Below are 16163 nucleotides of genomic sequence, written 5' to 3'. Positions count from 1 at the left end.
TGAGGTGTAGGCACGAGAGCTATAGTACTGGAAGATTGGTTGCCAAGGATACAAAACAAGCATCTGATGGTGTGTGCACTGCTTAGATGAATGAATGGCATTGTTCAAGAAGATAGATGGTGTCCCCAGCTTGTCAAGACTATGCCTACAAATGGTTAGATTGGTTTGAAGTCTAAGGCCACACCTTTTTAGGCTTTCTGATAAACTTTCTTGTCTGAAGATAGATAAGTCCCAAAATACTGCTACTAGGGTTCCAATGCATACATGCAGGGCTGTATTCAAACAAACCAGCTTTAAACATATCCCTGTGATCCATGGACAGCTGCAGACAAGTATGCGCAGTATTACACTTGGCTTAGTCTCCTTTGGGTGCCTTCAAGAAAAGAAGTCCAGTCAAAACAGTGGTTTCCAAAGGGATGTGCCAGGCCAGTTAAATTTAAGGAAGCGAGGTCAGTTCGGAAGGTCATGGTGACTTTTTTTGGGAGGGGCACAGCAGGAGGATTCCAATGGGAGATCCTGGTCAATTTCATTGAAGGACGCAGGACCATCATCGTGACATTAAGAAGAAATTTTAAGACCATAGAGAACCGTGTTGGTCATAAAAAGGCCAGGAAGATTGTACCATGTTTTTTTTATCACAATGACAATATACCTGCTTATTCTTCGAGGGTAACAAGGGATACCCTTGGAGAATATCCTTGGGAAACCTTACACCACCTATCACAGCTCTGATCGTGTCATACTTTTTGTTTCCCCAAATTAAAGAACATTGAAAAGAGCACGATTTGGGTCCCTCAAGCTGCAGTTTTTACGTGGTGTAAATTTAAAGAGTGGAAAATTCTTTGGGAAGGGTTAGAACGGTCAGAAGTATATAGCTCTCAAAGGAAGATTTGTTTAGAAACAACAGCTTTGCATTTGGATATTTTTGTTGAATGTTTTCTGTTACTTTGCAGCGATACTTTTTAACATGCCCTCCAATTGTTTTGGCCAAAGGCTGTTTTGTTCCACACCTGCTTTTCCTCTCTTGGATTCTGAATTTGGAGTCCAGAGAATGTGGATTCTGCTTCCTAGTGTTTTCTAGGCCCTTGACACTTAAGTGTGATCAGAGAACCCACATCAGTATCACCTGGGAGCTTATTAGAAATGTTCTGTCTCTTTGGGATCAAATTGACAAGAGAAACAACCTAAAAGGTTCAATAGAAACCTTAGAGAGCAGTGAGTTTATGTTAAGGGAGAAAGACCATCTCTTTGAGCCGTTGCCCAATTAAGCAAAGGTGCCCTAAAAGTGTGCTTTCAGGGAAGCGACAAAGGAATCCCAACAGCTGAAGAGTAATTGTCTAATGTGACCTATCATTTCATAAAATCTCAAGTATGACACCCTGCTTTAATTCCTGGTGACACAGTCCACTAAGCATTGAGCTGCTAACAGAAAGGTTGGTGGTTTGACCCCCATCAGCCACTCGACAGTAGAAAGAGATAGCAGTCTGCTTCCATAAATATTTACACTGTTAAAAATAAAATCTACCCTGTATAACAAGACTATAAGTGTCACCACCTCAGAAGCCCTATGAAACCAGTTCTACTCTGTTTTGTAGCATTGCTAAGGGTCAGAATTGACTGGAGCGCTGTGGGTTTGGTTCACCTGTTCACTGTGCAGGGTTGGCAGTTTGGTTGGCAGTTCTGCTTCTGAAAGGTCCCAGCCTTTGAAAATGTACGGAACAGACTAGCACACAAAATAGAGGCTGTGAGTATGGTGTCACCATCGATAGAAGACTAAATGGTCAGTAATGACTCTAAACCAAAGATGAGAAGTAAGGGGGCAGGGAAACTAGAGCACTGGAAGCAGAACAACCAAAATGCCATTTAACAGACTGTTGACAAATTGTGGAAGATGGAACAAATGCCACTGGATAATTTATGTGGAAATTATCAAATGGGAACCTCATTTGCTGTGTAATTCTCACCAAAACCTCTCTGGAGCAGTTCGGACTCTGCATACACGGGGGTCAGCATGAGTGAGAATCAACTTCTTGACAACTGTCAACAATAGACTAGACAGTCAGCCAACCAGCTTGGCATGACAAGCCTATATTGCTGAACCCAGAGTGTTGGTGAGTTGATGACAATGTGATAGGAGACAGAGCTGTCATTTGCTGAGTTGATGGTGTGAAAAGGATCAGAATCATTAACACAAAGTTACTACATGGATGGTAGAGCCTAAGACATCATTGTGTTTCAAATAGATGCCATTTCTTCTTGCCTAGGGCAGGATTGCAGTTGTTCACTCAGCAAAGAGGATGATCTGTGATGACGAGGGCCGACATCTCGTTCAACTAGGCCTCCCCGAATCAGTGGGCCACCCCAAAGAATTTGGAAGAAGCCGTTGTGTTATGGTTTCCAGTGGCTAGCATGAGGCCTGTGGAATTCCTTGCCATTTCTTTCTGAGGCATCATCAGGTTCTTCCTCACCAAAAGGACAAGTTATTTGGGGCTTAGTGTAGTAGTAACTCATGGGGCTACTAACCACAAGGTCAGCAGGTCAAAACCACCAGTCTCTCCACAAAAGACAGACGAGGCTTTCTACTCCTGTAAAAAAGTTAAAGTGTGAGAAACTCACAGGGACAGGTCTACCTTATTCTGTAGGGTTGCTTTAAGTTGGAATCAACATCAACTCAATGGCTGTGAGTTTTTTCCTGATGATTTTCCTGGAGAGTCCTAGTCCCTCTGCTGGTATGGGTTTGAGAGCAGTTGCATAAGCTATTTGAAAGTGAACCAAAATTCAATGACTGCCTGTTTCTCTTGAGCCTTGACAGTAAAGTTCAATGTCCAACTCAAAAGAGTTAAGGTTCTGGGAGCTTGAATGCAGCCGTGGGTGTGCTTTGTCATAATCACTGAAGGGCACTGGGGAATGGAACTCTCAAGAACTGCAGCAACAACTTCTAACTGCCATTAACATTTTTTTTAATCCCGTGAAAGACGGGGGAAAATTTTTGAAACTGATTATGGTAGCAACTGTACAATATTGCTTGATGTGATTGAACTATGGAATGTTCTGATATCTGTAAGAGCTCCCAATAAAATGATTTTTAATGCCCTGGGAGACAGTGCAGGACTTTCACTACAGATCCCAGCTTCAGTTCTTATGAGAGAGAAGATTCTAGTTCTCAATAGAAGGTACTCATGGAAGGCGTGGCCATGGAATGCTCTGCAGGGTCTGTAGCCTGGGGAATGGGGGTGAGGCTGCGCTGAGGCACACACAAGTGAGTCCCTGCTGAGTGCTCCACCACATCGGGTCTATCAGCCTCAAGGACTCCGAAACCTGCCCGGGAAGATGTCACTATAAGTACAAAATATGTTCTCCATTGCCAAGTCACAGAGACTTACCGGGTACATAAGCTAGCCCACCCACTCACTAATTGCAGCAAGACAAAATATGTCAGCCTGTCTGGAATTCCCAGGTCTGTCCGCCCTGGGCAGTTGCTCCTTCTCATGCTTTATCAGCTAGATTTTACTAAAAACTATGTTTCTCTGATGTTTCCTGGGAGTGCAGAACAGCCAACCCAAAAGAACAAGTTGTGCTGAAGAAGTAAGAGCTAAAGAGGCCCCACGCCAGAGGGAAAAGTTTGCCAGAGGAGCTGTACTCTGAATTCCACTAAGCCCAGACGACAGACAGTGCGCTATTTTTCTTCCGTTTCATGACTGTCTGGTCCTTCCTGGTCAGAGCCACACTCCAGATACACTGTGTTACCATCAACTGGGTTTCCAACTTTCTCACTTGTGGTAGCATGCCAACCCAGCCTCTTGGGACCCTTCTGGATCACTCAGCTGGTGTGTGTGTGTGTTCCAAAGTTGGACAGTAAAGGCTTACTGTGTGTGTTGTGGGGGCTTACTGTCTTGCTTACATCCTACAATGGCTAATGTGCCGTGAGTTCTGCTGGCTGAACTCCCACTGCATTCTCTCTGTCAGGTTCTTAGGAAGTTCCTGGCCCTTTACCAGCTTCTTAGTTCTCACCTTCTGACAGCCTAGTTGATTAAACCTCCTCTTAGCCAAGATTTTCTTTGTTCCTAGTTATATCCCTGAGCCTTTTGAGAACTACGATTTTTTTTACCCCTCACTACTGGTTTGTCACTTGGTTGTGCTGTGGAGGGCTACATGTGGCTGTAAGGCCACCAGCATTTCAAATACCAGCAGAATCTCCCCTATGGTGGACAGGTTTCAGCAGAGATTCCAGACTAAGACAGACTAGAAAGGAAGGCCTAGCCATCTACTTCCAAAAAGTAGCCAGTGAAACCCCTACGGATGACAGCAGAGCATTTTCTGACCTCGAGCTGAAAGGTGAGCCCCCTAGACTAGAAGGCACTCAAAATACACAGTAACCCAACAGAGGGCTTGGGCATACCAACCATCATGAAGATGGCATAGGATGAAGCTCTGTTTTGCTGTGTTATACACGGGGTCACCATGATTCGGAGAAAACTTGATAGTAACAGACACTGGATTTTTTCTCATTTTTAAAGCTTCTCAATAAATATGTTGTTGTTTGGTGCCATCAAGTCAGTTTGAAATCATAACGACTTTATGGTGCAGGGTTGAGCTTCCCCTTGAGGTTTCTGAGACTTGAAATCTTTATGGAGCAGGTGGTGGATTTGAACTGCTGACTTTGTGGCGAGCAGTTGAGTACATAACTCACTGTGTCGCCATGGCTTTTGATTTTTGCTTTTTTAAAAAAGAAATGGGTGCTTCTAATAAGGAATTCTGTGTGTGTTGTGGGGGTGGCGGGGGAATTACCTATTAAAGGATCTGCACATTCCTGTTCATGGGTGGTTTCAAGTAAAGAGAGATGGGTAGTAGCAAGGCATTGATATTAGTCAGGTGTGGCTGATAGACCAAACCACAGTGGGGCTTCCTAGCAGTGGCCTGGGTGGTGCTCCTCCTCATGCCTCTGTTGTTACCAGCTGTATTAGCCCAAGTGAGCACTTCACTTCATATTTTCTGGCCTGAAGTTGGCCTGTCCCATTGCACCGCCTGAACTGCATCTCTTTGAAGGAAGAGCCATTGCCCCAGATTTCTCCCTCCGAGGCTGACAGAGTGCACAGAACATGGTTGAGGCTCAGGAATCACTTGCCCTTTGGTTATTGGGTGCTCACATGTACCATAGGAGTACTGGTGGTGTAGTAGTTACAGATTGGGATGTGATCTGAAAGACGAGCAGTTTGAAACTACTAGCTGATCCTTGAGAGAAAGATGAGGATTTCTACTCCTGTAAAGAGTTACAGTCTTAGAAACCCACAGGGGCAGTTTCTGCCCTGTCCTGTGGAGTCGCTGTGAATTGGAATTGACTTGATGGCCATGAGTTTGGAGTGAGTACCATCCCTTGCATCTCTTCCCTCTTCTCTTCCTTGCTGATCTGTTTTGTGTGCGTGTAAAAGGGAAAGAAGAGTGGAGGAGAAGGGGGAAACCAGCCTCTTGTCAGATTCCCCTTCTCAGTCAAAGGCAGGCCCATGTCCTCCGATCCAGATGTGGGGTCTGGGTATACAGTGAAGGAGAGACCTCCCTTTCAGGGTGAGCTGGATGAAGTGGACGCCAAGGGAGTAAAGTGAGAGAGCATCTTTAGAAGAAACGGAACACCGCCAGTCTGAATGGGCCTAGCTGACAGGGCTACCGTGGATATTGGCCACCAGGCCAGATGCTAAGAGGAACCTAGAGAACCCCTCTCCAGGTACATTTTGCAGTGGCTTCTGGGAGCCTCTCATGTTGGTGACAAGGCAGGCAGTTTCTAGGGACTCTGTAATCCCTGGGGTCATTAAGGCATTGTCCTCTCCCTCAGTATAGATAGCCTCCCATCTCAAAGGTGTGTGGCTGGTCTTGCAGGAGAGAGGGGGAGAAGGCAACGTGGAAGCCTCTCTGCATGTTTCTAGACTGTGAGGGGTGCTCTGGTCAGGAAGCTTCCATTTCTAGGCCACAGACATGTCTAAAGAACTCAGCAGCTAGATATGTGGGAGATATGTTCCCAAGGCTCAGAACTGCTCAGAGTCACGGCCTTCTGAAGGTGCCCAGCTACCAAGGAGCGCCTCCTCTAGGGATTTCCAACACACCTGATCTCGGGGCCAGACCACTGGGGGTAAAGTAGCATAAGGGTAAAGGTTGATGAGTTCTTCTGCTTGGGACTGGCCAACCATAACCTTCCGCAGGAGGCAGGGCTTACCCTCACTCTTGCTGTCCTCGCTTCAGAAAACTCAGATTCCTTTTCTTCCTGGTCTCTTTTGAAGGATCATATCTGCATCTCTGTGTAAGGCAACAGTGCCACACACCGATAGTCATTCATATTCATATTCATATTCTCTCTCTCTCTCTCTCTCTCTCTCTCTCTCTCTCTCTCTCTCTCTCTCTCTCTCTCTCTCTCTCTCTCTCTCTCTCGAGCCTGAGGCCATCTACTCGCCCAGGAAGACAGAAATGTGGGCACATTGCCTCTGTGTTATAAGGAAAATTTCCCCCTTAGACTGTTGATAAGGGATTGCCCCATTCTGGACACCGAAAGGTGTGAACCCTGGCTTCACTTTGGCCACCAACAAGCTGTTGACACAGCCCTCAAGGCTTCTATTTTCTCTGCCATACACATTGGTCTGCAAGGTCAGCAGTTCAAAACCACCAGCCTCTCTAAGACAGAAAGACAGGTCTTCCTACCCTCGTAAGGACTTACTGTCTTGAAAACTTGGGGATGGGGGACAGTTCTACCCTGTCCTATAGGGTCAATGGCAGTGAGTTTGGTTTGGGTTCGTGAGGACCCCTGTGATCACTAGTAGCTTTAATCCTGTTTTTTAAAGTTTACCTGTAAATCAAGCAGACTAAAGCCAGCCGAGTGCAGAACTGGAGGAAAAGAAGGGCTGGAATTCAGTGCCTCTCAGAGGGCCTGCTTGCAATGCCTTGCCTGAGCAGACAGGTTTGTTGTGGCCAAGTAGCTCTGTGAGCTGATCGGTTTGGCACAGGTAGTGCTGGCCTCCTGCTTACTCCCTGCAGTCCCATTTGCTTCATCCAGTTGGTCTTTTTTTTGGGGGGGGGGGATCAACTGAGTGATCTTCTCATGTCTTTCTATTGAGAAATGGGACCTTTCTCTTGGGTTTTGTTTTCCACACTCATATTTGGCTCTAGCTTGACCCAGCCTGTCTTTGTAATTCACACTGCCATCTTCCCATAGCAATGAACTAAAAGTCACCACTGCCCCCTGAATAGGTGGCTAGTAACCGTCTGGAGCTGTGGAACCCAAACCCTGATGCTTGTTTCCAGCAACCTTTTTTCCAGTTGCCCCGGAGTTGACTCCAACTCATGGCTTCCTGGTGTGTATCCATGGGCTTTTCAAAGGCTGATTTATCGGAAGTAGCTCACCAGACTTCTCTAACAAGGTGCCTCTAGTGGATTCAAATCTCCAACCTTTCCATTAGCAGCCAAGCACATTAACCAGCTGCACCCCAGGGGGCCTAGAATAGCCTTAGAAAATACCTTATTTGAAAACATGGCATAGTTTCTCATCTAAGGAAGGCCTTGCAATGAGCTCAAACCAGAGAAAGTGAAGCAAAGGAAAATGTGCCAACCCATTCTGTTGGTTAACAAGCAGAGCTGGCAGCCCACAAGGTCAGTGAGGGGTTGGGGAGGCAGAGGAGACAACTCCCAAACTGCCCTTCATCTGCCCCAGCCACCTCTGCACCTGCCTAGGCATCAAGAGGAAATTCACATGATGCCCAGATGCTCTTCTGCTGGGCCAGGTTTGGGTCCTGTGCACACACGGGAGTCATACCTTTCCCTCGCTGCCTTCTGACAATACAGGATTTCCCATCCTCTCTGTCCGTGCCCCTCTGCTGTACCCTGCCTCATTTCATATGCCTGCTCCATGCCAAATATGACAAACAGCCCCCATTTGCTAGTAGTCATCTTGGAAAATATGATGACTTGTAATTGTTACTTTTTAAAAAAATTCTGTGCCCTGTGGTTTGAGGCCAGGACTCTGGGGCTATGGCCTCAGCGAGAGGAGGCGCCTGTGAAATTGGTTATAAAAATGCTCAAACCCGTGAGAGGAAGGATGATCCCGTTAGCAGGCCTTGGTGGGACTTAGCTTGGAGGAAGCAGACCACAGGGTGTTGGCAGTTTCTCAAATAAGTAATTGCTCTGGGCCTAAGGAAAGGAGCTCTGGTGGTGCTGTGGGTAAAGCACTGGGCTGCTAACTACAAGAGTGGTGGTTCAAACCCACCAACCTCTCTGTGGGAGAAAGATGAGGCTTTTGACTTCCTTAAACAGTTACAGTCTCAGAACCCCACAGAGACAGTTCTCCCCTGTCCTGTAGGGTTGCTGGGAATTGGAATTGACTTGATAATAATGAATTTGGGTATGTTTGGGGTTTTTTTTTTTTTTTTGGTGGGGTGGGCGATAAGGCACAGGAAGGTTAATTGGCAGAAGTAGAAGAGTAACTTCAGTAGCTAAGCATACAATTGATTCTCAGGTGAGGGTAGAGGTGGTGGGGATTAGGCGGAGAAGAAGGTAGGTGGTGGGATGGGGAGCTGAGCGAGACAGTAGGGTAGCCTCCATGCTTGCCTCTTCTTAGACTTCTGGGACTCACATAGACAAGACAGCAGAATCCTAAAGGGCGCACACACAAACCCAGACATCCACAAGCCCACAAGCCACAGATCTCCGCTCTACATGGATGGCTTGCCAGCCTTCAGATCCTTGTGTATATTTTATCACATAGTTGAGCTCATACTGTAGTTGCAATTTGATAGCTGCCTGTGTTGTCTCAGCGTTAACATAATGCAGGCAGTTCCATGCTTTTTGAAACCCCGTGGACACGTCTGCCTGGCGCTTTGTCTGGTGGACACACTATGGAGGGTGCACTGCTCCCAGTGTTCAAGGGCATGGCTGTGGGACAGACATCCTGGGCCAGGTGCCCAGCCCCCTGCGCCTTGCACTAGTAGGTGTAGTGGCCTCAATGATCTCATCTGTAACATGGGTATAAAGCTGTCACTACCTCATGGGAGTTGTCACAAGACTTAAACAACTCCATGCTCACTTGGTGCCATCCCCCCAGCCCCCTCAGCACCCTGGCGAGGCTGAGACTTGGAGGCAGGCGCCTTTACAAGTGAGAAGGTTCGCTGACTGAGCTAAGGTGCCTGGCATCCAGACCATCGCCTTGTTAGTCTGATTCTGAGGCCCAGTCTCTTATCCACCATGCTCTCCTGCCTCCCTAAGGAGCCTGGCCCAATCACCTAGCTTACTCAAGTGCAGAATGGAAATGTTGTTGAATCCAGAGTAGAGAGATGACTATGGCCCCTAAGGAAGTTCCCCTCCAGGGCCTAACACTGCCCTTCTACCGGCCCCAGCCTCTGCAGTGAGGTCACCGTAGCACGTTTTCAGAAAGCAGAAGAGACCCTGCCACAGCCTGGTGGTGCCTGGAGAGGGGAAGAGCAGTGCCAGCGGTGACATGGCTCATACTCGCAGACCCTCCCTTTGCTCACCTGTCTAATGATTTCTATGTGGCTGTGCCCCCACCCACCCACGGTCCTGTTTGCTTTAGCCTGTCAGACCACAGCTGGCAAGATTGGTTCCCTGGATGACTTCTCCAGTCATGACCCAGCCAGCCTAGAGACAGTCTCTTCTGAGCAGAGACTGCACAGCTCCTCAGGAGGGGGTTAGAGGATGAACGACATTGACTGCAGTGCTACCTCTTTCAGTACACAGTGACCGGACAGGCAAGAAAAACAAATTGCCACTGATGGAGGCGGGGTGGGGGGCATATGGGAATTCATTCCATCTCATCACACATGGCAGGGTGCGACTGGCCTCGGGTGTGGGAAGTGCCACAAACGGCCTGTCAGCTGTGGAGCAGAAGGCTGGGCACCAAACTTGGCCACAGGGGGCCCTCTGCTGGGGTGCTAGTGCCGACCCCCCATGCAGAGCCCATCTGATTCTGCGACGTCCTGGTGACTCCTTCAGCAGCGCACTGGGTTATTCAGCAGATTCCATCTTAATTGCAAATGCTGTGCTGTTTCAGCGTAGGAGTGCCATTGTGCTTGCTGGTGTCAGGCCATTTTTGCTGAGGCGTGCTTTTCCAGAAGGCTGTTACAAATTTAGAAAGTGGGAAATGGCGCTGCATTCGCTGATCTGAGTTTTGTTTTGCAGACTGCGTTTATTTTAGTGTTCGTTTAAAGGTGCCAAAACCCGACATCCCTGGAGAGAGAATTGCTCAATTTGGTGGGGGGGCAGCTTTGCCGAATTGTCCAAACTATATCTAGAGAACAGTGTCTGTGGTCTTTATGTCAGCGGCCAGCCTTACTAACAATCTCATGTGCTCTCATTTTGATTCATTTTTCAGAGACCCAAGAAGCCGCCACCCCCATCGGCTCCCATCATCAAACAAGGAGCAGGTAAGGTACCTTTCTCTTCCATCAGTACCACATGCGGCCTTCCCTTTGCCTACGTGCAGATTGGCTGGGGAGGGAGAGCAAAGGATTCACTGGATGGCCAAACTAGCAAATGAAGATTGGAACAAAGCAGACAGGTTTTATAGATGTTGCTGTTCTTCTTGAAACAAGAAAATGTATCTCTGGTACAGTGAACATTTCTGGGTTCTCAGAGAAGCTGGGCAGAAAATGCTTTAAAATAACCAGGGTTTATTTTGTTATGTGTTGTCCTTTTTAATAGACTGCTTTTTAAAAAACACTCAGCAGTTCTATTGACTCATATTTCATATACCATATGGTTCAATAACTTCAACACTTTAAAGAGGGTTGTGCAATCACCAGCACAATCAATTTTAGGAATTTTCTTCTTTCTTATATTCATTATCATTATTTCCTCCTGCCTTCCCCCCACCTCCCCTGCCATAATCCCAAGAAACTCTTAATCCAGCCACTGTACTATAGATTTAAATACCCTCTATTAAGGTAGCAGAAAGACATTGGGCCTCTACTCAAGTATTCCCTCAACACAAGAACCCTTTGTTCTAATAACCTGGCATTCCATGATGCTTACCTTCCCGGCTGCTCACCTTCCCGGCACAATCGCTGAAGACAAAGCGAGTGCACAAGCAACTGTGGTGAAGAAAGCTGATGGTGCATGGCTATCAAAAGATAAAGCATCTGGGGCCCTAAAGGCTTAAAGTTAAACAAGCGGCTATCTAGCTGAGAAGCAATGAAGTCCACCTGGAAGAAGCACACCAGGCTATGTGATCATGAGGTGTCGATGGGATCAGGTATCAGGCATCTAAGACCCAGAACAAAAAAAATATGATTGTGAATTGGGGAGGGTAGTGTGGAGTGGAGAGACACAAAGCCCATCTGTAGACAATTGGACATCCCCTTAAAGAAGGGTCACAAGGAAGGGTGCAGTATAGCACTGATGAAGCATACAACTTTCCTCTAGTTTGTTAATGCTTCCTCACCCTCACTATCATGACCCCAATTCTACCTTAAAAATCTGGCTAGAGCAGAGCATGTACACTGGTACAGATAAGAGCTGGAAACACAGGGAATCCAGGACGGATAAACCCCTCAGGACCAATATTGAGAGTAGCCATACCAGGAGGGTAAGGGTAAGATAGGGGAGAAAGGAGGAACCGATCACAATGATCTACCTAGAACCCCCTCCCAGGGGGACAGACAACAGAAAAGTGGATGAAGGGAGACAGCGGTCAGTGTAAGATGTGAAAAGAAAAATTTATAAATTATCAAGGGTTCATGAGGAAGGGAGGGTGGGGAAGGGAGGGAGGGAAAAATATGAGGAGCTGATACCAAGTGCTCAAGTAGAAAGAAAATGTTTTGAACATGATGATGGCAACAAATGTACAAATGTGCTGGACACGATGGATGTATTGGTTGTGATAAGAGTTATAAGAGCCCCCAATAAAGTAATCTTTTTAAAAAGATTTACTTACTCTGGATTTCATATGGAGAAAAACAGAAAAATAAAAAGCATATAAAACAAGAAAACACAATTATAAAATAACACATAGGAAAAACCCAGTTGAAAACATAACAGAAAATAATAAAAACTAGAACAATTTAGTAATGGCTCAAAGGGGAGAACAAATAAATTGTAACCTACCGGCATCTGCATTAGCCCACTTCCCAATACGGTCTGTCTGATAGTAAGATACTCACATTGCTGGTCAATGGTCAGAGGGAATTCCATGGAGACTTAATCCAAGTGGAGACCCTGCAAATGGATTTGGGGTTCATTGTTACTAGACTGCTTTTGAGTTCAGGAGAACCTGATTGTCCTGCTTAACATGTGTCCCATCTAAGATCAGCTAGGGGGCGATTTCTCCCCATGGCTCCTCGTGTCACTGAGCATGTATCCAAAGACCAAGCCAAACCCACTGCCACTGAGTCAATTCCAACTAAGAATCATCCCAATAGCGATAAGACAGAGGAGGATCGCTCCTTAGGGTTTCTGAAACTGTAGACCTTTACTGAAGCAGACTGTCATATATCTTTCTTCTGCCGAACAGCTGGTGGTTTTGAACTGCTGAGCTGGCAGTAACAGCCTAAGCCACTGTACCACCAGGGTTCTTTGGTGAATTGAATTGCGGAATTTTCAGTGTACCTCATGTGATGAACCAAAATTTGCACTTGCTTGATGTTCCCATGGGGAAAACATTTTTTTTAATAATAAATGCTTTCTCCCATGATTCTTTTTTAATCTTGAAAAGTGGCCAGTTCGATTTTTCTACATAGTTCACTCATCAGGGTTGAGTAATATAAGTAGAATTACTGGAAGACATTTGTATACTAGATTCTCATGCATATGTTCCACTAGAATTCTTCTTTTTAACTGTAAAAATCCATTGTGAAGGGAAGTTCCCCCTGAAGAAATAGTTCAATGGCATTATTTTTAAAATAGCAAGTAAAATAAGAAAGTGAAGGTATTTTCAGCTCTGCACCTTCACAGTTGTGATTTTTATAATACACTTCCACATGGATTTGCTTATATATTTATTAAGGAATGATTTTTTAAAAATTCTTTTGGCCCACCAGGTTAAGAATAAATCAGTATAAACCCCAATTCCTTTCCTATTTCCTGAGAATTTCAGATTCAGACCTGAAAATGGATGTCAATTTGATCTGCTGCTCCACCCCCATCCTCGTTTGCATAGAGCAGCTTAATTTTGCCACCTGGTGGTTCTGGCAGAATAAATATTTTATTATGTGGAAATTACAGCAGGCTTTTTCTGTTATTTTCTCTGAAGATCGTTTTTCCTTACAAGTCTTGGTAACTCATAGGAGATCAAGAAGACTAAGTGTGTTAGTCTGGGTAGACTAGAGAAACAAATTCGTAGAGACTCATGTGAATAAGAAAGAGGTTTATATACAAGAGCAGTTAAATATTGAGGAAACAGCTCAGTCCAGATCAAGTGGTTAACTCCAATATTAGCCAATATGTCTGATACCAATCTGTAAAGTCCTCTTCTGACTCACAAAACACATCCAATGGCACCGAATGCCGGAAGATCACAGGCCAGTGGGTGGGAACTCTTTGGATCCAGTGGCGTTGTAAGCATTTCACTACTGGCAGGGGTGTCCACCTGGCTTTTCTAGTTCCCAGGGTACAGGATCTATCAATGTAGTGTCATGTGTATTGTCAGTAGAGCATCTCCAAGGGAGTGAGCAGAGAGAGAAGTGTCTCCCTCCTCCAAGGAAGAAACAACAGGAGTTCCCAGAATTATCAAGAGAAGGCCATGCCCACACAGATGCTTCATTGGCTATAATCCAATTGACAGACTAGAGTCCACCCTTTACTCTTAATCCTCTCAAGTCCAAAATTGACACCAGATTATGTAACTACCACAGTAAATCTAGGGGTCCAAGGCTCTAGTGGCAGGGAATGGGACTGGAATTGGATTCTTCATGATATTAGGATTATGTTTTTACTGTGTCTCCAAGTCTTATTCTGAACTTCTACACTAGCATTAGTAGAAGATCTAGATGCTATGGTAGTAGACAGATTCTTCTCCTTTGAAAATGCTTCTACCAAAGCTTATGATGTGCCTCTGTGAGTGGGGCAAGGCAAGATGGAATCTGAATCCTTCAAACTCACTGATTCTCATTCATATCCACCTTATAGGGCAGGGTAGAACTGCCCCTATAGGTTCCTGAGACTTTAACTCTTCATGAGAGTAAGTAGTTTCATTTTTCTCCCATTAGGTGGTTGATGGTTTCAAACTGTTGTCATACACCACCAGGACTTCTCCTGACACTCCTAGGTTACTGAAATTACTCACTTATTCTGCAAAATGATCTTGAAAACTGCTGGGGGTGGGAAGCAGTAGTCATATTTTCCTCATCTCCAACTGTCATTATATTTATTTGATTTTTTTAAAAACACACACAACAGATACAGAATCAACAAAAATCCAAGTCTAATCAAGCGTTCAATTATAGTGAGTCATTGAAAGGATAAAAGCGAAGTCACTGTTCTAAACACCCAACTTTGGGGTTGGTCCTATAGAGTTTGCCAAGACCTTAACCAAGTTCATAAATAGGAATAGTATTTCAAATTTGTTGCTTTAACTATTTTCCAAGTGTTCTTGCATCCTTTAGCCATAGCCACCGATGAGTCCCCACCCTGCCCGCACACGCGCACTTACAAGCGTGCATACACGCAGGGAGCAGCTGCTGTCCATCAGGGTTAACAGTGAAATGCTAGTTGGTACATTTCAAAATGTAATACTTGAGAGACTCAGCTACAGACAGGAAGAACTTTAGGGAAACCACCATATCTTCTCTGAAGATTCCTCACCTTATTAATGTGTTCTAGTTGCTCTCGTTGCCTAACAAACTGTCCCAAAGTTAATGGCAACAACTAAATGTTCACAGATCTGATGGGTCATGAATTTGGAACTGCTTTTTTGTTCACAGGCCTGGTACCTCTTAGCAAAGAGAGCTGGAAGGTTGACTCAGGTTGGGGCTGTTGACTGGCCTAACTATGTGTCCTTTGCAGCATAGTGGCCTAACAGTGGCTGGATTTCTTACATGTCATTCTAGCACATTTCACTGTAATACTTTGTGTTCTTGAGCTGTCCTTTGAAATCTCCTGTTCAACTCTATTACTTCAACATTTCTTCCAATTGCTTTAGCTATTCTGCTCTTAATAGCAAGTTTCAGAATCTCTTGTGACATCCACTTTGATCTTTTCTGTCATTCTTGTCATTTCTTTTTTTTATCGTTTTATTAGGGGCTTATACAACTGTAATCACAATCCATACATACATCAATTGTGTAAAGCACATTTGTACATTCGTTGCCCTCATTATTCTCAAAACATTTACTCTTCACTTAAGCCCCTGGTATCAGGTCCTCATTTTCCCCTCCCTCCCCGCTCCCCCTTTCCTCATGAACCCTTGATAATTTATAAACTATTATTTTATCATATCTTTCTCTGTCCGACGTCTCCCTTCACCCACTTTTCTGTTGTCTGTCCCCCAGGGAGGAGGTCACATATAGATCCTTGTAATCACCTTTTCCAACCCACCCTCCCTCTACCCTCCCAGTATTGCCACTCACACCACTGGTCCTGAAGAGATCATCTGTCCTGGATTCCCTGTGTTTCCAGTTCCTATCTGTACCAGTGTCCATCCTCTGGTCTAGTCAGATTTGCAAGGTAGAATTGGGATCATGATAGTGGGGGGAGGGGGGAGGAAGCATTTAGGAACTAGAGGAAAGTTGTATGTTTCATCATGGCTACATCGCACCCTGACTGGCTCATCTTCTCCCTGAGACCCTTCTGTAAGGGAATATCCAGTGTCCTACAAATGGGCTTTGGGTCTCCACTCTGCACTCCCTCCTCATTCACTATGGTAAGATTTTTTGTTCTGGTGATGCCTGATACCTGATCCCTTCGACACCTTGTGATTACATGGACTGATGTGTTCTTCCATGTGGGCTTTGTTGCTTCTGAGCTAGATGGCCACTTGTTTACCTTCAACCCTTTAGGACCCCAGACACTATATCTTTTGATAGCCCGGCACCATCAGCTTTCTTCACCACATTTGCTTATGCATCCGCTTTGTCTTCAGCAGTTATGTCGGGAAGGTGAGCATCATAGAATGCCAATTTAATAGGAGAAAGTATTCTTGCATTGAAGGAGTGCTTGAGTGGAGGCCCAATGTCCTTCTCCTA

The 16163-nt window shown here is 45.4% G+C and overlaps 1 protein-coding gene across 3 annotated transcripts in view; it reads left to right on the top strand.

The window, feature by feature from the left end:
- The window catches only part of SH3KBP1 (SH3 domain containing kinase binding protein 1), a 424275-nt gene that overhangs the window by 336137 nt on the left and 71975 nt on the right, over positions 1-16163 (top strand). For all 3 annotated transcript variants that reach the window (XM_075538783.1, XM_075538782.1, XM_075538784.1), the window contains one exon: positions 10361-10412. In XM_075538783.1, the coding sequence (XP_075394898.1) occupies positions 10361-10412 (52 nt within the window). The remainder of the gene's footprint in view (positions 1-10360; positions 10413-16163) is intronic.

The sequence above is a fragment of the Tenrec ecaudatus genome, chromosome X (genome assembly GCF_050624435.1).
Source record: "Tenrec ecaudatus isolate mTenEca1 chromosome X, mTenEca1.hap1, whole genome shotgun sequence".
Classification (NCBI taxonomy): Eukaryota; Metazoa; Chordata; class Mammalia; order Afrosoricida; family Tenrecidae; genus Tenrec; species Tenrec ecaudatus.
Note: the sequence above shows the minus strand (reverse complement) of the source record. Positions and strands in the feature narration are given on the sequence as shown.